This window comes from Pyxicephalus adspersus, chromosome 5, assembly GCF_032062135.1.
Source record: "Pyxicephalus adspersus chromosome 5, UCB_Pads_2.0, whole genome shotgun sequence".
NCBI classification, from domain to species: domain Eukaryota; kingdom Metazoa; phylum Chordata; class Amphibia; order Anura; family Pyxicephalidae; genus Pyxicephalus; species Pyxicephalus adspersus.
In genome coordinates this window covers 108,908,822-108,935,007 of record NC_092862.1, presented here as the reverse complement: position 1 = coordinate 108,935,007, position 26,186 = coordinate 108,908,822, and the positions used below count along the sequence as shown (strand labels likewise).

Sequence of the window (26,186 nt, the reverse complement as noted above, 5' to 3'; positions counted from 1 at the left end):
AACTGCTTTTTAAAATTAGCCTATTTGGCCACAGTAATAGTGACTGGGCCATGTACACCTCTTCCAAATATTGCAATTGGTTGTTACATTCAAGCGAATAGAGTGTCTGAATATCACTCTTAGTATAAATACAGTACATTGAACATGGCCACTGTACAAAACCTGATCACTCTTCTGTAAATGTAGCTTTATAGAACTGAAAAGGAAAAAAACAGATGATCTATTATCAGATTAGCACTTGTGTATAGATAGGCCCCTGGACTCACTTTTAGGATAGTAGAGTCTAATAGGAGAAAAAATGAGCTGTCAGGACAAACTTGAGCAGAGTATCTATTGATTATGAACTGGCAAAGCCGTTCATAGGCTCATTTTTCTTATTTGTCAGTGGTTTCTGTGAAGGTTGCATTATAGCTGAACTTTGGCAGATATAGAAAACACAAATGAATGCAGCTCTTTATTCATTGATACATCATTAGGAATTTTAACTGCTTGAATTTGACCTGTGTCAGCCTCTTGCAGTTCCTGTACAGCAGTGCTGGAGTGTGAGAGGAAAAAGCAGCACAAGGAGCTAATCAGTTCATGAGCTGTAAAGAAACATACTAATATGAAGGAAGTTGAGTGTGACATAGATATGCGGCCTGATTTATTAAAGCTTTCCAAAGCTGGAGAGGATTCACTTTAATCAGTGAACTTGGGTTGATCCTGGAAATCTTAAATGAATCTGGTGCACGATTGGAAACATTTGCTAACAAAAAAAAAAAAATGACTATAGAATAGAATAGACAATAGAAATCTATTGCAGGTTTGCTGGATCACCTCTCCAGCCTTGGAGAGCTTTATTAAATCAGACCCATGCTCTCATCACTTCTCCTGATTCTCCTTTTGCTGTCCTCTCACAGGCATGTCAGACTAAGGGTTCTATTTATAAAAAAGTGAATATGAAGATAATGATATTTAGAAGGCCCCAGCAACCCAGTGAGTTTTTTTTCCCATTGGAAAAAACTAGGACCACAACTGATAATGATTGTTTAAAACATTTTTATTTAACAGAAGGAAAGGGGAATGACATTATTATTATTAATATTATTAAACAGGATTTATATAGCGCCAACATATTACGCAGCGCTGTACATTAAATAGGGATTGCAAATGACAGACTAATACAGGGAGATGATGAGAGAAGAGTTAAGACTTCGTCCACAGTAACAGGGCTGAGGGAGGCCAGTGAAGAGTTACAGGTGGAAGGGGTGGGTATGGTTGGAGTGGCTCGGTGGGTGGCAATGTCTTGGGCAGAGAAGGATGTTGTGGGGGGAGCAGGTGTGGGGTTTAGGAGGGAGTCAATTGTAGAGAAGAGGTTGCGTGGGTTGGAGGCTTGAGAGGAAAGCAAACAAGTAAGTGTGTACAATACTGGGTGATAAAACAATAAAATAAGGGAGTCTACATCGAATCTTGAGCAATTACAAGAGTTTAATGATACAGAACCCTGACAACTGGCTTACCCAAGGAGTGAAATCACAAAAAAAGGAGATATGGACTGATATCTGACATAATTCCTGGTCCAGAATCTGTTATTGTAAGCCCCCCTTCTTCCCAGGACCAGCCACATACTTTTATTTATGAGTAAAGAGAAGGGAGACAAATCCTAATTATATATAGATGTCACTCAGATCCTTTCTATGATACATGAGATCTAGGCCTCCTATAAGCTCAGGATTCTGGGTGCAAATAAGAGCATTTTAAAACCCCTAATTCCATTGCCCCAGGAAGGCAAGAGTGCAGAAAGAATAAAAAGTAAGTGAAATGGGGCCTTTTCCACCCATTCTTTCATCACATATACCCCAGTTTCCCCCATAGGACCATAACCCCAAATTACTACTCAGACCATAGTTCATGCTCCCGACATACAGTTAAATACATCCTCCTCTTCCTTCCAGTACCATTTCAATAATTTTTACCGCAAATGTAAAAGAAAACTGAAGACAAAAAAAAAGAGAGAAAGGGGCAAGGAAAGAGGATGGGTAATGTAGAAATATACAATAAAAAGTTAAACATTAGTGAAAGATAGGTAAAGCAGCAGGTAAATCTTCTATTCCAGTATTTCTCAACCAGGGTTCCTCCAGTTTACTTGGGGTTCCATGAGGGTGACATTCTTCCCACTGATCACCACACTAATGTACTTTAAGTTGTGGATCGAGTAATTATAGGAGGTTAATATGTTTGGAGTTGAAGACTCTGTGGGACTCAAAAAAGCACAGTACTGTAGGCTTTAGCAGAGTTCATGATATGCTGATTGGTGTAGGAGCCATACAAGATTGATGCAGGAGTAATATGTAGGTATATGCAAGCCCTTCAATAATCAGCAGAGATGGCAAGTAACCATGTGTAGGTCACTGAGGATTAGGTGAGCAATGTCCAGTCCATTGGAGCCAGCACAGCCCTGATCTGTATGATTGATTATATTATATACATTATATATATTTACTGAAATAGTAAACTTTTAGAATGTAATGCTGAATATTTTTCATTTTCCAGTTTAGAACAGATCTGAATAATTGTGAATAAACTCCTTTGTTGTTTTTTTTTAAATGTTGCCCTAGATTTATAGACATGTAGGGACTTCTTATACTTGCATCACATGATAACCGCAATGCTAATTCTAAGGCTGCTTGGTGATCACATGATTGTATTAGTATGCACAGCTTTCACAAAAAAAGAGTTTGAAAACATTTACCAAAGTCATACATGAAGGGGGAAATAATCTCAATATACTCAGAATATATGTTAGATACCTTATAGACTGGCTGATTTGCTCATTTCAAAACTTTTAGCATCATCCTGGAACAAGCATGCACCATCCCTGACAACAATCCGCCAAGCTGACTGTTGCTTACCTTGACAATGGGCTTTCATCCCAGTATTTATATTAGTGACTGGAAGCCTGTTGTTAATGTACACAGGGGCATCATCATGGGATGTGATCTTTCAACGGATTTGAGCTTAAAATGAAGATCCATTATGTGCTGGAGACATAATGTTTCATTTTTTTTTTATTAGTTGTTTTTAGAATTGTATACAATGTGAATACATTTGCAAGCATGTCTACCCATTTTTTGGCCCTAAATACCACATTGGATATTATTTTCTCCTTTTCTGTGTTTAGTTTTGATGATCTGATACACCGTGAGTGTATGATAGGGATATTTTATTTCCTTTCTTGTAGCAGATACAGGAAATGAGAGGACATCGCCCTAAAAAGCAGACTTTATAGATAATTGTCATAGGTCTATGTGTTCTTAATAATAATCCTGTATTCATGGTGACAACTCTAACATTTTAAATGTCCCCTCATTTTTATATAGGACAAAAAAAAAATAAGCACTACTGAAAACTTGGGAAATTAAAACTACCAAAGTACAGCACAAACTTTAACTGTTGGCCCATATTTCAGAAAATGCTAGTTGCCTGGCTGTCATGACAATTTCCTTGCTTTTCTTTTCTTTTTTTTTTTTTTTTTTTTTTTTTTTTTTTTTTTTTTTTTGCTTTTCTGACATTCCTGATCTGTACAATTGTTCCGAGTCTCAGCACTGAAAACCAGAGGATAAAAAGTCAGCCAGTGTTAGAGAGCTTTTCTCCCCAAACAAGTATATGGAATTATAATACCAAGTGAAGCAGGTAAAGTGTAAGCTCTTGGGGGCAAAGCCTTCTCCTGTGTCACTGTCTGTATATGTCTGTCATTTGCAACCCCTATTGATCACTGGGACAAATGGAAGAGCAAAGAGTTAATTATTGCTATCTGCAGAGACACACACAGCAATCAATACCTTGATATAGAATTTAACCCTTTACTATGTTATCCAAAAATTAAAAAATGCATTTACACTTTAAAGAAAGAAAATACATTTTTTAAAGATCACTGGTGATTAGAACGAAATGTCCAACAAAAATTAAACCTCATGTAAAGATAGCTGTTTTGTAAGTTACCCCTTCTTTCATTTCATCCTATGGATGTTTGTTTCTTTGTAATTTCTTAATGTTTCAATTTTTGCAATAAAGCCAGATTTAATCACATTGGTAGGAAAAGCTCCCATATGATGTCCTGACACCTGCTGTTTGCTAGAACAGCGCTCGTTAACTGAAAATTTTGTCATTTTGTCAGAAAAATTTGGACATTATTTGCAATTTTTATGTTTCAATCTTAAGAGAACAAAAATAATATTCTAATAAATTCTTATACTCTGAATGACAATTTTTGCCTTTATTTTGCACTAAATTCATGAAATGTACTAGATTTTCATGAGATCAGCAAACATTTTTTTCATCCTACATCACCTGATCTCACGCCTGGGTTGGGTGACGTAGGATGAAGAACCCGAATGAGAAGACCAAGATGGCGGCACCTGGAGCGCCTCCTGGACAGATGCCGAGATGATGCGGGACCCAATGCCGGACACCCCCGGAGTGATCGGACTGTCCTGAAAGGTTAAATGTGTTTTCAGTACAGTTCCTCTTTAACTGTTATATTTTACGGCATCATATAGTTTGACTTTGATAACTATCCCTTCTTGTTTGCTTAGATTGAAATTAAATAAACTCATAATGAGTGACAAAAAGCAGACAAATATTTTGCATTTCTTTAGTAATACCAAAGATAATGCAACATGTGATAAATGTAACAATAATAATACTTCAATTAACAGTGAGCTGATCAATGAATCCGAGCCTCCACAGTCCTCGTCTGGCACCATTAGGAAGATCATTATTTTACAAATGTATTTATCTTTTTTATTGGTTGGTGGGCTTTAAAATGCTGAATGTTGTGCTGTGTGAGGCTGTGCATGGTGACTTGCAGCACAGCCTGGCTGGGGGAGGGGTTGCAGCAGATGAGTGACAGGTGTGGTAACCCATGTCATGGGAGATCCACCCCTGGAGGAGGCTGTCACAGAGAGCTGGCAGAGGGAAGGTGACAGATAGCCGGGGACACAGGCTTAATCCATGCTCCTGCACACAGCTGGCCATTGCTGACATTGTATGGACACCAAGGCAACTTGTTACAGGAGGAAGGAGGACAGCCAGAGCAGCACTCCATCTCCTCCATCATGGCTGTGCAGGCACTATGAGTAGCTGAGGACAGGAGGGAGAGAAGGAGGAAGCAGGGCAGAGAGGAGCCCCGCCTGATCAGCCCCTAAACTTCTCACCGCTCAGCCTAAACACCACAACAGCTCTGTAACATGGAGAGCAGCGCAGGTAAGTGATCTCCGGTGATCAATGTCATACTTTATAGCCTGGTGATTGTAGTGCTCATAGATCTTTCATGGTTCTTGTAGTTCCTCAGCACCCTGCCTCATATCATACATACAGAGCCGGCTGCGGTGCACTTATTAGCCGGGTTGTGTCGGTAACCTGGCCAAGGTGTGGCGGCTAATCAGAAAGTGGGTTATGGGGAGGAGGGGAGTCCGCCTCATACTGGGATCCTGTCATTCTGCACTCTCACATGGACTGGCCGCCTTAGCCATGTGCAGCCTCTGTTTACGTTCTGCCCAGCGCCGCTTCTGATTGGCGGACTGGCGCTGTGACGTGGTGATTACATAATGAAGGAGGGCACCCGAACGGCTCTCCACGTGAGGCTGCCGGAGGGGAAGCAGTTTTGTGACCTACTTTCTGCTACACGTGTATTCCAGAGCCCCATCTCACAGCCAATCGGCGCTTAGGAGGTGGAGTTAAAAGACACGCTCTTTCTCTATGCGGGAGGTTCTAAGCAGCTGATTGGTGGATAGTTGTAGCCGGTAACGGAAGCTCCTACACGTGTCCAAGCGGAGGGCTGCATGAGTGACGCCTTGTGACTGAGGGGGCGCCACTGAGCGCTGTCATTGTACACGGTCTCCGGGGCTTAGCATATCCTGCACGTTGTATGTGATCAGAGATGATGACAGCTGTGGCTGGTCACCATGACAGGAGCATGACTTGTGTAACCGTGACATCCGGGGGCTTATACATGAACTGAACACCGGGGAATGACACCATTCCCCAGCACAGAGAGAGAGAGAGAGAGAGAGAGAGAGAGAGAGAGAGAGAGAGTGTAAACCATTTAAATACTTATATATTTCCCTCTTTTCTTGCCACCTACCTAAGCGCTAGGTTGTGAATGGGCCCCCTGCGCCATGGCAACGCTGCTGCTCCTGTAGTGTACCTGGTGATGCCAGAGCCTGTGACCGAGGGTCAGAATTGGGGGGCAAATTCCCCGGGTGTCCCCATCACTCTATGTCATTGGGGGACTATAGAGGGGTTGATATATAAGACAACATACGGCCACACCTTCACACTTCTCTGATGACATGTATAAAAGTGATTATTTTATTTAGTGATTACCGATCACAAGCTCCATTCACTTTGATTGCCACGTTTTCTAGTCCCCATAGTCTTATATTATAACACTCACAATATTTACGACAAGCTCCAGCGATCCCCATTCAGGCGTATTGTGTTCTACAACTCCAAAGTGGCAAACTAGCAGCTCACCAGCCGGCTGATCAATGGTGATTTATTTATCTGTGGTCTTCTGAATTCTTTCTAAGGAATGATTATCTTGGGGCAAGCAGAACTCTCAGTATTTGTGTATAAACAGCGCCATTTTCTGGTGAGGAAGCCATTGCTGCTTTATAAATGTAGGTAGTCCTCAGGTTAAGGACACCCGACATACGGACGCCTCCTAGATAAGAACGGGGCTTCCCTGCTTCCTGTGTGCAGGACGGAGGTGTGAAGGGGGGAGGGGCGGTTTGCAGGACTTGCAGAAGAAATCTTTTGCCAACAAAGCTGGGGTTGTGGGTGATCCTAGGGAGTGAGCTCTTTCTGCAGCCTTCTGTAACTCTAACCGAGTGTGACTCAGGGTACAAAAAAAGTTGCTGAAAGCGGTAACCCTGAGTAACACTCAGTGTAGGGAAACCTATGGGAAGTCATAGTAAATACAGCGCTTACCTGATCTGCCGGCGTGTCGTCCATCGCTGCGTTCCCTGTCATCCTTCATCCTCCAGAGTCTTCTGCACACAATGAGTCACCTAGTGACGTCGGTGCGTTTTTACGTTGCCGGCGGGGCGGGAAATTCAAAATCAATTTGTATTGCATTCAATACAAAATAACTGTATTGAATGCAATACATTGGATTTATATGTGTAAAGGCAGTACATTGTATTTCATGAACATTTATTTTACAGTATAATAATATAGTAAATAGTTAATAGTTAATTTTAATAAAAAAAAAGAAAGAAAAAAATATATATATATTTTAAATATATTTAATTTTTTTTATTTGTACATGATTTTGTGTTTCAAACTTTATTATACTCATACTATTATATTATACTGTAATAAATTTTCATGAAAAACAATGTACCGCTTTTAGACCGACAGAAATGAACCGCTAGGGAGGGTAATGACGAAGACAAACTCTGCAGTTGTTTCTTTTTGCAAATCAATGCTAAGTTTGCTCCAGAAGGTAATGAATGTCTAGGCTCCATAAAGATTTTTTTAATTTTTGCTTTGTTTGTGATTAACTCACAGTGAGGATTTTATACAGTAACTGACACCACACTGCCTAATAATATGTTGAGACAAGCATCTGTCCTAATTGCATTTATTAAAATAATGTATCTGTTCCAACTTACATACAAATTCAACTTAAGAACAAAGCTACAGTCCCTATCTCCTATGTAACTCGGGGACTACCTGTAAATCTCATAGAAGGCAGCGCCCCCAGCAGGAAATGGATTCCAATAAAGACCTGACAGGGGTTCTCACCACCCTTGCTATATCCTAAACTAGGTTTCAGGTTTAGTGTTACTGCCATAGCTTGGTATTGGTTTTGAATAGGACTGGGAATGGTCTTGGCTGTGTACAATTTTACATTTCATCTGTTCTATAAATAACGTCATTGTGCCTGTGGATAATTCCAATTTCTCCTCACTTCCTGTATTGTCTGATACCAGTCACCAGGACAGGAAGTCAATGGAATTCTTCTCATCAGAGGCACAGCTCTAATTCCCCTATAGGCAAATTGTCTGATATCTCCTTTTCTGATTCCCAAATAGATACAGGAGATGATGGGAGATCTCCTAAATAGAGACACATAGCAATGAAACAATTACAGGGATTCTAACCTATCCTTACTCCATCTAAAACTAAAGAGCTAAATGTTTGTATGGGTTATGATAGTAAATCGATTTGTGGTCTGAGCAGTAAAAGAGATCCATCATGTCTGTCTGCCAGCTTTGTTCTGTAATGATTCCAGTTCTCCTGACGGATCAGCACGTCATGTTTCTAGGAATTTCCTCAGATTGAACTGTAATTATGAAGCTGTTAGTTTAATCATTTGTAGCAGATTCCTATCTGAGCCTGGCCCTGATTCACATCGGCTCACCTTGCTGGGGAATACACGTGTCTACAATTATTGGGAGGTTTATATAAAGGTTCTTCTCTCCTAAAGGGAACCTGTCATAGGGAGACAATTGGCCATCTTTATTTAAATACCAGCACCCTGGCTGTCATTCGGAGCCCCCTGCTATATGTGGGCTGCCTAACTCACATGTATTTGGGTCAAAGTAATGAAGCTTTTGGGTTAGTTTAGCTGCCAGGCTACCATTTTTTCAGAAAAAAATCAATGGCATTCTCTGTGTAGGTTCACTGTTGTACAACCCGATTTATACCTATAAAAAGCTGGCACGATTTATAGTACAGGAGGGGTTACCTTCAATGAATTGTTTGATATACCTCCAATCGGTCAGTAATGGTGGAACGTCTTTAGGTGATGGTGGAGGACACATGGAGTCTGAGGACCCCACTAAATTATGCTTCCAGCCATCATTGCACATAAGCTAAGCCAAAGCAGATCACGAGTCTTCAGCTTGCAGTTATTTCTTCTCCCTTATTCTACAATCAGAGACGCCATGTGACTGCAGGCAGAGGTGCAATACAGCAGAGATCATTCACAGATAGAAGACAGGCTCTGCATCTGCCTGATGGTAATGTGCATTACATTTTACATGTTTATGTATTTGCTTTTAGCTTTATTTGTTTATTTTTTATTAACATGGGATACAGTATGATTTATATGCCCATTTCGGTAGTACCTAAATGGGGACCTTTCAGCCACACAATTCTATAAAGTAATAAGTTGCTGCTTTTTCTGTTATGCACTTGGTAATGAATACTGAAAAAATTAGGGACTGCTGAGACACTCCATGCAAAATTTGGTAAATGGTAAAGCAAATTAAATCCCTTGCTTTGATCAGATAATAGGAATCTCTAATGAATTGTACACTGGATGTATATCTCTGCGTCACAAAAAAATAAATATTGTCTGCTACTTGGTCTAATCCATGTGTCCAATACAAAATCAAGTGCGCTGAATCCAAATCTGAAGTCTGATTCTGCCTAGGATGACAGGATCTTAAGTTAATTACGCATATAGAAGCGATTAGCTACATTCTCTTGTTCCGCAGTTACTATGTAATCTCTATACATACCTAACTTTTGCCTCATAGTTCCATGACATTACAAAAACATAGTTTGTGTTGTAACAACATATACAATTACACATAATTCACCTTGTTCCTTGTTCAACACACATGTACACTTCAGAAGTGTTTCAGGCACTTGCTTTTGTGTTTGTGGCTCTCCGCTGTCTCCCGTTGCAGAAACCAGCAGTAGTCGCCCATCAAGTTGGGGTTGCACCGGCCTTGATATCTTGTTTCCATAACAGAAATGTCCTGGTGGAACCTCTTCTCTTGTTCATAACTTGCATCACCCAAATTTTGTGGGAAGAAGTCCAGATGGGAATGTAAGAAATTCATTTTAGGTGACATTCGGCAGCCAAGTTGATGGTATGCTGTTAGTATGTTGTTCACAAGTTCAGCATGGTTTTCAGCTCGCTGGTTGCCCAGAAAGTTTTGTGCAACTAGCACAAATGAATCCCAAACAGCAAGTTCAAGTGGGTTGAGTTTGTCTCTGAATGTGGCATCACGCATTAAATTGCAGATTTGGGGACCAACAAAAGTTCCTGCTTTCAGTTTAGCATCTGTTATAATTTTTTCAAATTTGTCCTTCAGATACTGAAAACCCATACCATCACAATCCATTGCAAAAACAAAGTTTTTCATTAATCCAAATTTAATATGAAGTGGCGGAGGGTAAACTTTCTGTGGATCAATGAGTGATTTATGCTTCACGTTGTACTGGCCAACAATGTGTTCAGGTCTGGGTGGCCATTCTTTCACTTGGTAATGGTTGCTGTCATCACAACTGTTCCACAGGCACAGAAAGCACATATATTTTGTATATACCAATAGCAGGCCAAGAAGCAGTGCCACCACCATCAGGTCACACCAAACGTTCAACTTGTGTTCTGAAATGTCATTCAATTTCAAAATGACCTTCATGGATTTGTATGTCTCTTTCATTCCCTCGGCATGAGCAAGAGCATCAGAAGGTTTTTTGTTACCTTTATGCAGCAATACAGCTTTCAAACTTGCTTTGCTTGAGTCTGTGAACTCCTCTGCTTTGGTATGTATTCGCAACCTAACTCAATCATCAGACCACTCACGTCGGTACAGAAGCAAATGTCGTTTTCCAGCTTGTAATAACCTCCAAACTTTGTGTGACGATCCCAAAAGTGTGAAGTTGTCATTTCTTTTTGTAGCAATTTCCACTCCTTTAATCTGGAGGCTCACAGTTCAGACTTCTCTTTTGACAAAGACAGGTCCTTTACTAGATCATCTAAATCTGGTTGGCTTATAAAATGTGGCTTACCCTCTTCAAATTGGGGTTCATAACATTCATTAAAGTCGATCTCATCCTCCTGTTCCTCACCCATCATGTCACTGTGAGAAACAACAGATGTAGGAGGGACTGGCACTGGATTCTCTGCATCATGTGGCACTGGCTTCAGAGCAGATTCACAATCAGGATAGATGATTTTTGACTTAGTCTTCTTCCAAAACCCAGCAATTCTACTCATACAGAAGTAGCAGTCTGAGTGATGGTCTTTTGGCTCGTCAAACCATAGGCACAGCAAAAGGCATTTTATTCCTTTTCCCATTCAACCATTGTGTTAGGCCAACACACCTGACAGCAGATATGAGGTGCCCAGCTTTTATCCTAATCTCCAATTTCACATCCAATTACTTGTAAGCAAATCTCACCCTCTTGGTTAGGTTGATCACACGGGGTATATTTGCCACAAATGTAGAAAAAATTGTCCGGTTTATTAACACAGCTGTGCCTACTCATCTTTAGCTCAAAACAGACTCACTATCGCCTAGCTATACTATCCAATAAGATGGCTTCACACTAGAGACAAGCCCTTGGTCCATCTCGCCTTATATACCTATTTCTGACATCAGCTCACTGACTTCCCCAAACATGCCCAGCCGCTGCTGGAACATGGCATGCCACCAGGGGGCGTGATTCAGCTGAGGCGGCAGCAGGCATAGTGGTAGCTGCAACTGTTATAATGTTCCCATGTAAAAATACATTACCCAATTACCGACCATTTGAACAGCTATACCATGCCCATAACTTAAAATCTGTACGTGATAGGCAAATTCTGATTCAGATTTGGAATCGGCACACTCAGTATCATGTAAATCACATGTGTTATTCCCAGTAGCAAAATCGTTGATGTGCAGAAATATACCAACTGTGAAAGTAGAAAAGTTCCCCCAAATTTATTACTAGCTTGGATAAACGGTCAGTTCTGAGGATTGTGGGAATAGCTCTATTCACCTGAATTGTATTCTCTGTATTCCTTTAAATGATCCATTACAGTGATCCAGAGATTTATTAACCACCTGGGCGTTACACTGATATCTAGATTTCTGTTCCAAAAGCGTTACACTGTTTTTCATGAAATTTTTTTTTTTAAATTGTAGACCTGTAACTTACAGAAATATGTCCGAACAAGGGTTCTAGTATATATCATGAATATAAAAAATGTTTGAAACACACAATCATGTAAAAAAAAAAAATTACTTTTAATAAAATTAAATAAAAGACAAAAATCAGCTTAAACAAGAATACATAAATAAATGAAAAATACTGAAAATACGATAATTCGGTATACTGTATAGTAATATATTTTTCTAAAACACCTCCCTAGTGTCCCTCACATACCTATAGACAAAACCACATAAATATATTTTCTATTATTTTGTATTGGATTGGATTCCCGGAGAGGACACCCGACGCTGGAGGACGACGATGGATGATCGCAGCGGGACCAGGTAAGTGATCGATAAACCCGAACTTTTCTCACTGTATTTTCATGCAGTGAGAAAAGTTCGGGTTTATCGATAATTGTAACTTTTTGAAGCCCGTACCAAGGTCGGGCTTAACGGTCGGGTGGTTAGTAATAATAATAATAATATTAATAACCTCCTGGGCGTTACACTGATGTCTAGATTTCTGTACCAAAAGCGGTACACTGTTTTTGATTAAATTTTTTTTTTAAATTGTAGACCCGTAACTTACAGAAATATGTCTGAACAGGGTTCTAGTAGATATCATGAATATAAAAAAAAGTTTGAAACACTTAATCATGTAAAAAAAAAAAATGTACTTTTAATAAAATTAAAAAAAAAAACACAAAAATAAGCTTAATCCCCCAGCATTCTAATTCTGTCAGTTTTTTTATGCAAAAAGTCATCCTATTTTTTTTTTGCATAGAAATTTTTGTTTATATTGTGGGTTTCTAATTCTTAGGATTAACTCCCAGGTATGATAATTATATTTATTTATTATATTATAATCATGAATTATAATACATAATTATAAATAATAATTTAAAAAAATAATGAAATAATAGACAACAATGTAATCTAAAAATAAAATATAAAATTAAAAATGTACTTTTATTTTTATTTCATGTTGTGAACAGATTACTTTGTAATCTACTTTTAAATTTTCCTCCCTGACACCCCCATACATCACCACATCACCTGGAAGATGACTCATCCTCCGGGGTGATGTGAGGGGGGGATTTCCCTGCCCAGCTCACACAGACGCTGGAGCTGCTGTTGGCATCCCCAGAGAGATGCAAAGCACAATGTAGGATTTCTGCATTGTGCTTCACATCTCACTGCAGATGCCAGCAGCAATAGCAAATTTTTTATTGGTGCTGGAGGAGCTGCGGGGTCAGGGTAAGTATTTTCTTTCAGTTGTAATCGGATTGTCATACAATGTATGACAATTGGATTGCAATATAACGTTTGTTACATTTTTAACCACCTGAGAAAAGTTCGGGTTTAACACTTTTTGCAAGTGTTTTTACCCTGAACCAAGGTGGTTAATATATATATTATTATTATTTAGCCCTCTAGTGGATTCTTTGTGCACTGCTAATCAGCTTGGTTTGAATAAAGTTTTTATTTAGGGAGATTTCTTTTTTTGGAAAGGTATTAAATATATTTGAGATCAATTATATTTTATATTTTAAAGGTAATATGTTTTTATACCTAAACTCTCAATAACGAACTTATCGCTATCAACTCTCTCCCTAATAGAAAGGTTATCTGATGCCAAACAAAGATATGGTATGAAGGGGGGATTAGACAGTCTTCTGGAGAAACAAGTTCACCACCTCTGCACTTTCTAGCTGCTCTATAGAGTGCTTTAGTGTTTCTGCTCTAGTGTTTTAGACAGTTCTGTGTTCCAGTTGCTATTAGAAAATGAATATTGGTTTCTATTTAGGCCACTAGATGGTGCTGTGTCCTAAAATGTTTAACAAACATTGCCATCTGAGACTATTTACATAAGGACACAGCTCCACCTTCTGGTAGCCAACAATAATAAGAGATCATTTAGTAACAAGTGACCCAATATAACCAACTCAAAACAACAAAAATATTCAACCTGTAGTAAGTGTGAAAAAAGATAAACAGATTGAACCCATGTGATTTTTTTTCTTCCTTTAAAATAACACACCATGAATGTAATTATTCACTTTATTTTTTAAGCAATTCAATTGGTTACTGTTTTTATTGTTAGCAGGTATAGTCATTTGGGGCACCCAGGTTTATGCTTTTAGTCAATGTAGTTTTCCTGTTTTCTCAGGTTAGAGTAAAACATTCTGTTTTTTATTGGTTTATATTTAAATATTTGTATCTGGATTTTCCAATCTTAAATAGTCAAAATAAAAGTGTAAATTTAGTTATAGGTGAGTCAGTTCCTGCACGTTCCGCTGACTCTTTAACTGAAGGATCTCCCTGACATAATTACTCGATCTGTTTTTGTCTTCCCGGGTGTATTTGGTGTTTCCATTCATCCATGTGTGTTTCTGTTTCTGTGGTTGCATTTTATTTTAGAGACTGAGAACTTGCCAGAGTGCCAGTGTGCAGACCCAGGGAATAAAGCACAGAGATCACAGCAACAGAGATACTAAGGGGCCTATTTATAAAAGGGCAAATATCATATATGCCTGGTACACATATAACACCATATTTCTGCTCACCTCTTTGTTTTAAACCAGTGGTCCCCAACCGCGCTCAGTCACTTGTATGGGGAAAACCTGTCCACTCTCCCATTGCAGGCTCAGAGCTGCTTGCTAAACATCCTGGGGGGACAGTAACACAGAGCTGTGGACACAACTTTTCTTGCATTCACAGCCCTGCGCTACTGCCCCCCCCCCCCCATTATTTAGCAAGCAGGTTTGAACCTGCGATGGGAGAGTGGTCAGGTTCTGGCATCATGACGTCACTCTGGGGAAAGTTTCTTCCACTTTGAGTGACACACAGCTTCTTGCGCATACGTGCTCCGAGTTCGGTAAATTTATGGGTGAGGTCGGAAAGGTTGGTGACCACTGTTTTAAACCATTCTTTTCAATAAAAAGTTGGCATTTTCTATGAATATATTGTGGGGATCAACCTACTTGTCAGTTTATAGTTTGCCTTATTGCTACTCTAAAAATTGAGACTGCCATAGGCAACAATAAAAATCAGTGGTGTTTAAGCACCACTTTTGCCATGGTAGTCCCTTTGTAGGATACTTAAGGGGCAATCAACAGCCACAATGAAAGTCTATGGACGCTGATCACCACCTCAGCAGCTTATCTCCTCCAATTTGGGATGAATATAAAATAGTGACTAAAACACACCAATATTGATTGGTCCAGAGGCTTCTTCCACTGGGTCCCTGTATAAATGTCTTAATGCCAGCACCCCAGTTCTTCCTATGTCACCGGACCCAGGCACGAGATCAGGTGACGTAGGTAGGGGAAAAAAACTTGCTGATCTCACTGCACATGCAAGGGATCGGCTTTTTTCCCCCTTTTTGATGAAAGGGCTCCTTCTGCGCATGTCGGAGAGCACCCAAGATCCTCTCGGGATATGTGATGTAGGTATCCCGGAAGGCTTTGCTAATTACGAGGCAGTGCTGCATCTTTTTTTTTTTTTTTTTTAAATGGTGTTGCACCTAAAAAACAAATAAAACAAACACAATTTTTATCTTGCATAAAAGGGTTGTCTACCCTTTTATGTCAAGGTGAGGTTCGGAGTTTAGGTACACTTTAAATCATTTGTAATCTTCCTGTAATCATTTGTAATCTATCTGAAGTTGATAGAAACTTGTGGGACATTTTCATATAGTGTTAAATGATGAGTCCAACAAATATTTGCTACTTATTGGCTGTCAAATGCGTATCTTTCATCACCAAGAGCATTGGCTGAATCAGGTTACATTTACCGCACATCTGGATTTCCTTGTTCAATAGGCAACCTGGGTCTGCATATGAGCCATGGCTTTATTAGTATGGTGCATGGTACAGCCTCCCCAATCTGTTGTTTTGTTACTATGTACAGATAGGTAGACTATTGCTTTATTCATTTTTAATAATGTTTTTAGAGAGACATTCACTGTAAAAAACAAATACACTGTAAAACAATACATAAAGAAATATGGTATTGATTACAATGAGCGAGGAAGTTTTGTCTTGTTACACAAGATGTGTTCTCCAGTGTCACAGAAGCTCAGCGTGGAGCAAACACGTGTTTCAGCTGCTTTGATCTCACTTGAAAGAGACACAAGGACATTCTTAACGAAACATGTGTTTTTAGCATGGAGAGGGAATGTGACTGCCTCCAGGAAATTATGTAACATATCTGACCTAAGTAGCTATCACAACCTGACAATAATAGATCAACACTTATGTGTCTTACTCTGGCTGAAATAACTAGATGGAATATGTTATTTATTATTTCTTTATATGTGTTATTCGGGTACTTGTTGACTTAAACATTTTATAAAGATATTTATGATAATGAAGTAAGTTTTTTTTTTGTTAGTGATAGCAGGTAATGTTCCCATTAAGAGATGAAAAACTCCATGTTACCCAAAAATTAATTTTTTTTCTAGAAAACCTTAAAGTAATATTATATATACCCAAAAATAGCCGCAGATGACTTTGAGGAGGATTTTTATTCCGTATTGTTTCATTAAAAAGAATACATTTTTTAGTGTACTTCTTGCCTTGACATAAATATTACACCTGAGTATAAGGAAGAAACCTCAAAATTAAAAGCCAAGACTGCATTGCTCAGTCTGCTAACAGTTATTGCCCCAAGCACAATCACTATAAGTGACACCCTCAGGTAAAGTTATTCTATGTATGTCACGTTGTCTGACACATTTCTGTGGCTGTTTTATCAAGTCACATGGCCTGGGATAAAATGACATCTGATTGTGTTCTATAATGAGAATTGCCTACAAACTCAAACAGCCATACCAAGCAAAAAGTAAAAGCAATTGGTGAACTATTCAACAAACAACAGAACTGTGCTTTAACTTTTCATTGCCAGAGGCTTTGTTTTTTTTTTTCTTTTATCATATCTTACTTTTTATTCTGCTTATCGCACACATGCTTGTTTATATGGAAGCGTGCTTAATATTAATACAAAGCATTATATAATTTCTGAAAGTTAGAAAATGTAGAGAAAAGGGTGGACTTAAGGGATGGGGGGGAGAAAGTGGTAACCAAGTGTGAGGTAGAATGGCTGTTTTATGAAGATAAAAATGTAACCAAAGCAACATTATTATCCACTAGAGTTTGTATCATTTATATGGACACTTGTACATACTGGATACACACATCTATGTATGAGCGTTAAGAAGCAATGCTGAAAGTTCTGTATGTTCACCTAAATGTCTACCTACTCTTATATTTATCATTGCTCATTTTATCTACTTGCAGCACAGTAAATGTTCTAAATATTACATAAGCCTTAACCTGAATGACTTGTCAAAATGTTGTGAATTGGAAAGTCTTGTGCGCTACAAACAGCATTGACAGCCCAGTAATTAAAATAAGGTCTATTTGACACATCTGGAATAAGAAACATGTAAGAATAAATGAAGATGTTTCACCGGTCTTTGAAACCAGTAGACCTGAATTTTTAAAGCAGCAAATTCGGCGCATGTTTGTTTCCAGTCTTCTATAATTTACAGATAATAATATACTGCCAGTATAAAGTACTTACAGTTTTCTAAAGAGTAGCAAAAAAATCTATACAGTGAGGCAATTTTGTTTGACATGATTGAATAACAAAGGAAATATAATTTATAAAGTGAAAAGTAGTAAATTGTTCAATAATGATGTCAAAGTAATTACACCAACCCAGGCTCTTATTGTGACAGCTTTAAAGCCAGTCCTGTATAATCCCTCAGTTATCAAAGTCGATTGTTAGAAAGGGGTTTGGACATCGGAATACTTGGAGTTGGAGTTTTTTTTTTTGAAAAGAAGTGAGATACAGATTGGGGCTAGTAATTACAACATCAGCTCCAAATAGGTTTGGATCATCAGATCAGTAGTGGTGTGAGGACAGAATCCCTGGCTGGGAATTACTGTTTAAAAGAAGAACTCTCTTAATCCACCAGTTATATAATACGTATGTGCTAAAAGTACACATGGGCTAACTTGTGAGACAGATTAGACCACTTTAGTCAATAAAAGTTCAACAGTTGCTAATACTTATTGATTGTAAATCAGTGGAAGAAAAGCTTTTACAGAATGTTAAAAAAAACTAATAACCCTTGTATTCCCAACTAAAATACAATTTGTTGAAATTCTCTCAATCCTTGGTTTGTTATTATTTTCCACATTTTTATGGTCATCCAAGCAAATACAGTTCTCACTGCATTCAGTAATTGCTTATTCATTATAGAATATTTAAGAAACAGTGTGGTGGATACACAATGTGTGCAGTTAGTTCGTTTATCACCCAATCATTTGACGGTCTAGATCAGCGGTCGCCAACTGGTGGCTGAAAATTCTCTTGCTCCGCAGCTCTGGCTGCTGCACCCCTCAGGAGGTCAGGAGAAGGATCCCGCTGGGGGGCACACCGGGCAGAGCCGCTGACCTTGTCTCCCCTATGCATCGCAGGCTCAGGGCGGTGGGGGGTTGTGTCTCTGGTCTGAGCCTGCTGTGGGAGCGTGGGCAGGTTGTGGCATCAAGAAGTCACTATGGGGGAAGTTTCTTCCCCTTTAAATGACAAATGGTTCTTCGCACATGCACGGTCCGGAGTTCGTAAATGTAGTGGTCTGTGAGGTCCAGAAGGTTGGCAACCCTTGCTCTAGATCGGGGGATCAAACTCAAATACACAGAGGGCCAAAAATAAAAACTTAGACCAAGTCGGAGGCCAAACTTGAAATTTATTGCAAAAATTGAGTAAGTTTACTACTTCATCCATAATTAACAAAAACAAACCCCTCTACACACACTTTAGGGTTGAAAAGACTAATTTCTATCTATCTATGCAGGCTGTGTGTTGTTCATCCTCTCACATCACAAGTTTGTCTGACACTAAATATTACATTATGCAGTCTCTAATAGATTGAAATAAACACAATGCCCCTGGTAGTCAGGCACCATGTGATCATTGCCTAGGCTTTGTGTCACATGATGTGTGTACAGGAATCATGTCTATGTATTGCATGTATTGAAAATGATGATGTGAGGTGGTAACACAGGCGGGCGGGCCAGATGTAGTTCATTTTTGGAATTCTTTGGGGGACCAAATAAAGAACCTTGAGGGCCAGATTTGGCCCATGGGCCACAGTTTGACACCCCTGCTCCAGATCTACCAAAAATCTTTATAGACATGTTGGTTATCTAAACACTGTATCATTTTTTTTATGATGCAACTGCTTAATTATGTTATTCTTTGCTCTAGGTGGTGTGATTGCATACATCAGCTCCTCTAGCTCAGCCTCCAGCCCTTCCTCCTGCCACAGTGACAGCTCCAATAGCAGTTTCCAGTCTTCATCTCTGCCGTCCTCCCCCAGTAGCTCTGCTTCCGAGGGGAGTAGCAGTGGCAGTAGTGGCAATGGGAACACCAGAAAAAGTGACCTTTCTAGTGAAAACCTCTCCAAACTGGAGGAATCTCAAAGGAACCAACAGGTGGACACACTCTGCATAAAGACGACCTACACAAGTGCAGCAATCCTGACCAAAGGACATGGAGGCCTCACCTCAAGTAAGTGATGAGTTGATGATAATGATGATAAATTGACATTAAACTCAATACACAGATGAAATACATACTCCCAAACGGTTTGGCAAAAGGTTTGTCATATTGTTATCTAGCCTTATGATCAGACTTCTTCACACTTATGATCATCATTCTGTGCTGAGATCATTCTGGACTATTCTGCAGCTGAGGCAGGTATAGAACTCACCTGGGCTTGTGGCTGGAGATTGAAGGAACAGCAGCAGCACACTGATCGGGTCGTCTCACTACTCATATCACCATGTCACTATGCGTTAAATATATGATTACTTATGCTAGTTGTGTATATAGAAAACCCTTAGTTAGGTATATTTAATGGTATGTCTAGCCAAAAGTTTTGTTTTGTTTTGTTTTGTTTTTTTACTTTATTTTCTATGCCTACTAACTGTGATGTAACATTATATTTTAGAATTCAATGGGATGATACTTCTGTGTAAAGTGTGTGGAGACGTAGCATCCGGGTTTCACTATGGAGTCCATGCCTGTGAGGGATGTAAGGTAAATATTTGTACTATCACATACCAACTTCTTTATTTATGATTAAAATAAGACTTCCGATTTGTTTCAGAAAATTTCCTCATTCTGCAAAACTTCCAAATCTTTGAAAATTTTAAAAAGGAAAACAAAATATTTGGTTTTAGTGGGTATGAACTCAATTGGCCATGTAAAGTGATCAGGAATTAGCTTTCTGCATAATTGGATGGAAAATGGGAATAACACAAACATAATTGTGTAGATATGAACCTGTCTGCCCCTACATTACATGTTAATAAGTAATTCAAACACTAATTACTTAATTAAACTGATAGCATTTCTATTTAAATGACTTTTTATGTTTGTACTTTTCTGTTATATAAATATGACAAATATATGACTATATATGATAATGATATATGGTAACATGACCAGAGTGAATAGTATACATTTGTATATAAGATTTTTGTGATGGGGTCTATAGTCTAAATCTATAGTACTTTTTATGGCTTACACTGCAAAGAGCCTTTAGTTTTGGTTCCGTGCTTTATAAATGGAAAACAATTATTTAGGAAAGTAATTAGGAGCTTGGAAATTATTTTGATTTGGTAGGGATAGGATATTTCATCCACGCGTGGCATTTGGATCTATGACTTGGTACAGAATGGTATTAAATATATTTGGATATATAATTTTTATTCTTCTTTAATGTATCCTTTTGTTTGTAAAATTCATTTTTAGCAGATAATTCTTCATTCTAACTTCTTTACATTGAATATCACATACATACAAATACATATATATAGGTAAAGGGGTTATTGTGTGTTCCTAGGGTTTTTTCAGAAGAAGCATACAACAAAACATCCAGTACAAAAAGTGCCTCAAGAATGAGAGCTGTTCTATCATGAGGATGAACCGAAATCGCTGTCAGCAATGTCGCTTCAAGAAATGTTTGTCTGTCGGCATGTCCAGAGATGGTATGTGAAATGCCTTACACATTTATCAGTGCAGGAGGTAAACTGGTCAGAGAACATTATTATTAATATTAAATATTATGCTTAGTCCATAGCAAAAAGTCCATAGTCATGTCACTAACTGTCTCCCAAAGGATCTAACAATATGTCCTTACCATGGTCATATAACTTTAATACAGTCTAAGGCCAATTTTTGGGGAAAGCCAATTGTTTTTGGAGAGTGGGAGGAAACCCACCCAATCACGGGGAGAACATACAAACTCCATACAGTCAGCACCCTGGCCGAGATTCAAACCTAGTATCTAGCGCTGAAAAAGTGAGAGTGCTATCCATTGAGCCATCTGTGCTGCCTGTGGGGTCAGATTCTCACAAGGGGTAACTGTTCTGTATCCTATTATTTAACTTTTTGGTGAAAAAAGCTACAGGTTAAAAAAATAATAAATTATAAAACAGTAAATAACAACAAATACATGATCTCCTCTTACTCCTGTCACTTTACCTGTTTTGTTGAAAGAGTTAGGTGCCCTTGACAGTTTACTTCCCAACCCACACCCACTAATACCTTCTCTAAGCCAACCACCGTGGTAGAAGGGATAGGGACATATTCCCTTTAACCAGATAATGATAGTTGTATTATATTTGTAGGCCAACTGGCCACTTCAACTCAGAGTACTAAATCCTGATAGGAACGTCACATATTCCCTTTTACTCAGATGTTCAAGACATTGCCACAGATGAACAGAGCATTTGGCCATCACCAGTGATGTAGTAGGGATCAGTATGTATTTGACTGGCAGTTGACATCCTTCTAAACCATATTTCACCTGCTTCAAGAAACTTTTGCATTACCATAGACATATTCTTATGTATCTTTGCAATTTGACAATGCTTACCTTTTTCTCTTTGGTTTTATATATGTAATGCAGAAATTAATTGCGCTGTATGTCAAAAACAGATGTAGTACTGTTAAATGGGAATTAAAGTTCACAATTTCTTTTTAAACAGTACAGAAGGGGCAAAACTTTCATATTGTACACATTTCCCGGAACCATACTCAGTATCTACTGTCTAGTGTTATTAATTCATTGATTTATTAATGAAGAAACAGAAGATGGGAGCAAAATAAGTATAATTGGCCTTTTTAAAAATGTCTATAATTCTCTGCAAAAAATGAAGGTAGTCACTAGCAAAATCTCTATTTATATTGCCAGTTGTTTTTACTAGTTGTTTATAATTGGCCCTTTCCCCTAAGTTTCCTAAACAAATGTTTCTGTAAAAACATCTCTGATGCATCCTTATTTTAAAAGCAGAATTATGGTGGTTCTTGGTTATTATTTTAGGGATACCATTGAATTGAAGTTATCTATCTCTCATTTTCTACACATTTTGTCCTTCTCTGGCAGCTGTTCGTTTTGGTCGCATCCCTAAGCGTGAAAAGCAGCGCATGCTGATGGAAATGCAGTCTGCCATGAAGACGATGATGAACAGTCAGTTTGGTAGCTCGGGACCTCAAGAAGCACTGCCAGATTACCAAGCTTCTCCATCAGTTTTGCCACCGGTGCCCCATCCTGTCCAAGAGAACATCAAACATGACATTAAATCTCATCAATATCCAGAAAAAAGTCGCACTCCACCTTCATCATCTTCATCATCTTCACTTCCTCCACCTCCCCCACCTTCAGACATTAGTAAAGATGACGTCATTGGTACAGTAACTAGGGCTCACAGAGAAACCTTTATGTACAACCAGGAGACTTCTGAATTAAAAGGCGAAGCAAGCCACCGGCGGGAAGAAATTATGAATAATGTCAAATACAGTAACAACAATAACAATATTCACTTCAATAATGGTGTCAACTTTGCTCGCTGTCCTGTTAATGAAAGCCAGAACTACATGAATGGACAACATAGGGGCAAAAACAACGCAGGGTGTCCATATACCCATACTATTTACTACCCCAATGAACAGAACACAAATATTTCCAATGGCTATTCCCACAAGGAGTCCAAAAAAAGCCCCACGATTGATGTATCTCAGGCTGACCGCATGAATGGCTTCCAGGACAATAGAGGAAGAAGAATGCATTTGGTATAAAGTTTTAACTTCTTTGGTTTATTTATTGTTTATAGGTACTCACAGACATAAATGTCTTTTACTGCAAAAATACCGTACCCCCAGCTCAAGAAAATACACATTAAACCACTTTTTTGTGTGAATCTTGGCACTGGGCTTGCTTTGGTAATAATGAAGGATACATTGGCAATGTACAAATCAGCATGTTTAAAGTCCTTTTTAGGCACCATTCATACATTTTTTTTAAGCTGGGTGGGAAGAAACTGTAGGCGGGTGGCAGCCCGTGTATTGCTACTCAACTCTTCAGTAAGCACCCAAAAACAGCCGGGTGGCTACTGAAAAGTGGTGGGTGGTGCACCCAACTAAAAGGGAGAATAATGTTTTTGGGTACTTCTAATTTCTCATGCGGTTCTGTATCCCCCATAATAATTACTCTGTGGCACACCTAAAGTGTAGAATGGTTATAGACATGTTTCCCAAGGGCTTATTTATCATCCAGCATTTATTTATGGCTCCTCTGGTTTCAGGCGGCTAAGAAAGTACATGGTATTGATATATATCCCATGTGATAATGTTGTTGCTTGGTGAATACCTTAGCACTGTCCCTTGTTGGTGGGTGGAGAGTCTTCAACACTTACTTTTCAGTTTTTCTTGGCATGCACAGTTTATATGTGACCAAGAACTTGCAGGCATTGGTCCATACATGTGTTTTTTTTTTTTTTTTTTTTAATACCTGATTTGATTTCGGTGGTTATGTTCAAATGCAGTGTTTGAGGCCATCCTTATGTCTGATAGGGCAGTATATGTAGTTCTTTTTACTGATGGTTGTATACTTACTAGGTTTCTCAATTTGCAGGTTTGTCCAATGAGCATGTCACCTTACATGGACCCAAACAAATCTGGACCTCAAATCTGGGAAGAATTCTCTATGAGTTTTACCCCGGCTGTGAAAGAAGTAGTAGAATTTGCCAAGCGCATTCCAGGATTTAGGGACCTTTCACAGTATGATCAGGTCAATTTGCTGAAAGCTGGAACATTTGAGGTGAGATTTTATGATGCCAGGTTGAGACCTGGAACCATAAACTGAAAAGAAATATAAATTCCTGAACTTCCTTTATTTACCTAGAGTGACTGTGCAAATTCTAAGTTTGGAATGAATGATGTTTACAGATGCAATATTACAAGTCTGCCTACTCCCCCATGTTGTTTCAGAAATAAAATTCTTTATTCCTTAGTGAAATGCTGTGTTGTTGATTAGATCAGACATGTTACAATTGCACATTTGCATGAATGATATGATTTATCTGTCACGATACACACTTCATATTTCCTGATAGTGTAAAATGTTAGATTTGCCAACCTTTCAGGCAATTATCAGTTTGCTTATAACTGCTGTAGGTTCTGTTTGCAGTAACAGTTCACTGACCTTGTTAATAAACACATCAACTTAAAACCATCCAGATAAAATATATCCATATGCAAATATTATATTGGAACTTAAGTGCTGCTCTAAAAATTGCAGTCAAAGTTTTTTAATGAGATAAGCAGTCTCTATTTCCAAAATAAAGCCCCCCCCCCCCCCCACCCTTGGAACTATTCTTACTCCTTCTGTACACTGCATGGCACATCCATATTTATGTCAGCTAATTGTCGGTAACATAAACTCTCCTAATTGATTTATAGTAGATAACATTTCTATCTTTTATAGATTGTAGCAACAAAAGTAAACTCAGACTCATTTTAAATATATAAAATCAATAAAAAAAGCAACCCATAAAATATGAATTATGCTTTTGTATTTTTGAAGCAGTTAATAAAGTCACATTTAAAAACAATGATGCTAATATTTTGGCTTTTTATTTGCCAGGTGTTGATGGTTCGTTTTGCATCACTGTTTGATACCAAGGAGCGTACTGTCACCTTTCTAAGTGGGAAGAAATACGGTGTGGATGAGCTGCGCTCTATGGGAGCTGGTGAGCTGCTGAACTCTGTGTTTGAATTCAGCGAGAAGCTTAAAGCACTGCAACTGAGCGAGGAGGAGATGAGTCTGTTTACAGCAGTTGTCCTTGTCTCTGCGGGTGAGAAAAAAGTATTCCGTTATTACTCATACCATCCATCTTTTGTAAACACCATGACCAGTTGATGTTTTAGATTGCCAAAATAGGAATCTTAAAAAAAACTGTTATATACCTTTAACAATTTCAGTGAATTTATTTTATATTTCCAATGTAATCCAAATCCAAGCTATGCAAGGAAAGTAACAGAGGTTGGCACAGGCCAATAACACTGCCAGGGGTGCTTATAGTAGTTTAATATAAACCACGGCTGCAACTCACACCCAACAGTAACATTGTCACTTATACAGAACAATTTGGTTAGCATGTAAATATTGAAACAATACTTATATTTATTTTATTACTTAATAATATGTTATATTTATTGACAAAAGTAAAATATGGGCATGGATGTAAAGATCATAAGCCAGCAGTTACTCTGATTTTGTAGCCATCAAAGCATTAAACCAGGCGAGAACCAGGTGTGCCATGTGTTTGTAAGAATCTCAATCTCTGCTCTTAAGCTGTTATAATAGTCCAGGGTACATACACACGTTCAATAATTGTCATTGGAAAGGATCTTTCACAATCATTGACAAAAAACTAAGCGAGAGCTGAACATACAGCGCCGTTCTGCTCTATGGAGAGGGGAAGGGGGAGAACAACGGAGAGGCACCGCGCTGCACTCGCTCCCCTTCACTTTTATTATGATAGTTCATATCACATATCACATCAACCTTGTTTTAACAAATTTTTGTATTTTTTTATTCAAAGTTTATTATTAAATGGATTACATTTATTAAATATTGGACATATTTTGGAGTTATGCCTAAGAATTACAGGCCTACAATGTAAAATAAATTTTTTAAATAAATTTTTTTTTTAAATAAATTATAATGAAAAACAATGTACCGCAGTTTTACATATAAATCTGGGCAGAAATGAACCGCCTGGGAGGTTAATGACTGCAATGTCCAGCAGAGAACGGACTCCAAAATTATTGCATGTTTGTATAGGTTAATAAAACATTTTACAATAACATTTGGCACTAGTTCACGTGTTATTGCTT

At 38.5% G+C, this 26,186-nt stretch overlaps 2 protein-coding genes across 2 annotated transcripts in view; one reads left to right on the top strand and one right to left on the bottom strand.

Annotated features, from left to right (window-relative positions):
• The first annotated feature begins 4,946 nt into the window (after positions 1-4,946).
• NR1D2 (nuclear receptor subfamily 1 group D member 2) overlaps positions 4,947-26,186 on the top strand; it is a 29,816-nt gene continuing 8,576 nt past the window's right edge. The window contains exons 1-7 of the mRNA XM_072412405.1: positions 4,947-5,244; positions 19,206-19,508; positions 19,951-20,039; positions 20,848-20,992; positions 22,393-23,078; positions 23,920-24,105; positions 24,931-25,141. Of these exons, the coding sequence (XP_072268506.1) occupies positions 5,229-5,244; positions 19,206-19,508; positions 19,951-20,039; positions 20,848-20,992; positions 22,393-23,078; positions 23,920-24,105; positions 24,931-25,141 (1,636 nt within the window). The 5' untranslated portion in view covers positions 4,947-5,228. The remainder of the gene's footprint in view (positions 5,245-19,205; positions 19,509-19,950; positions 20,040-20,847; positions 20,993-22,392; positions 23,079-23,919; positions 24,106-24,930; positions 25,142-26,186) is intronic.
• Positions 25,007-26,186, bottom strand: part of THRB (thyroid hormone receptor beta) — a 66,411-nt gene continuing 65,231 nt past the window's right edge. The window contains exon 8 of the mRNA XM_072412409.1: positions 25,007-25,135. Coding sequence (XP_072268510.1) covers positions 25,115-25,135 — 21 coding nt within the window. The 3' untranslated portion in view covers positions 25,007-25,114. The remainder of the gene's footprint in view (positions 25,136-26,186) is intronic.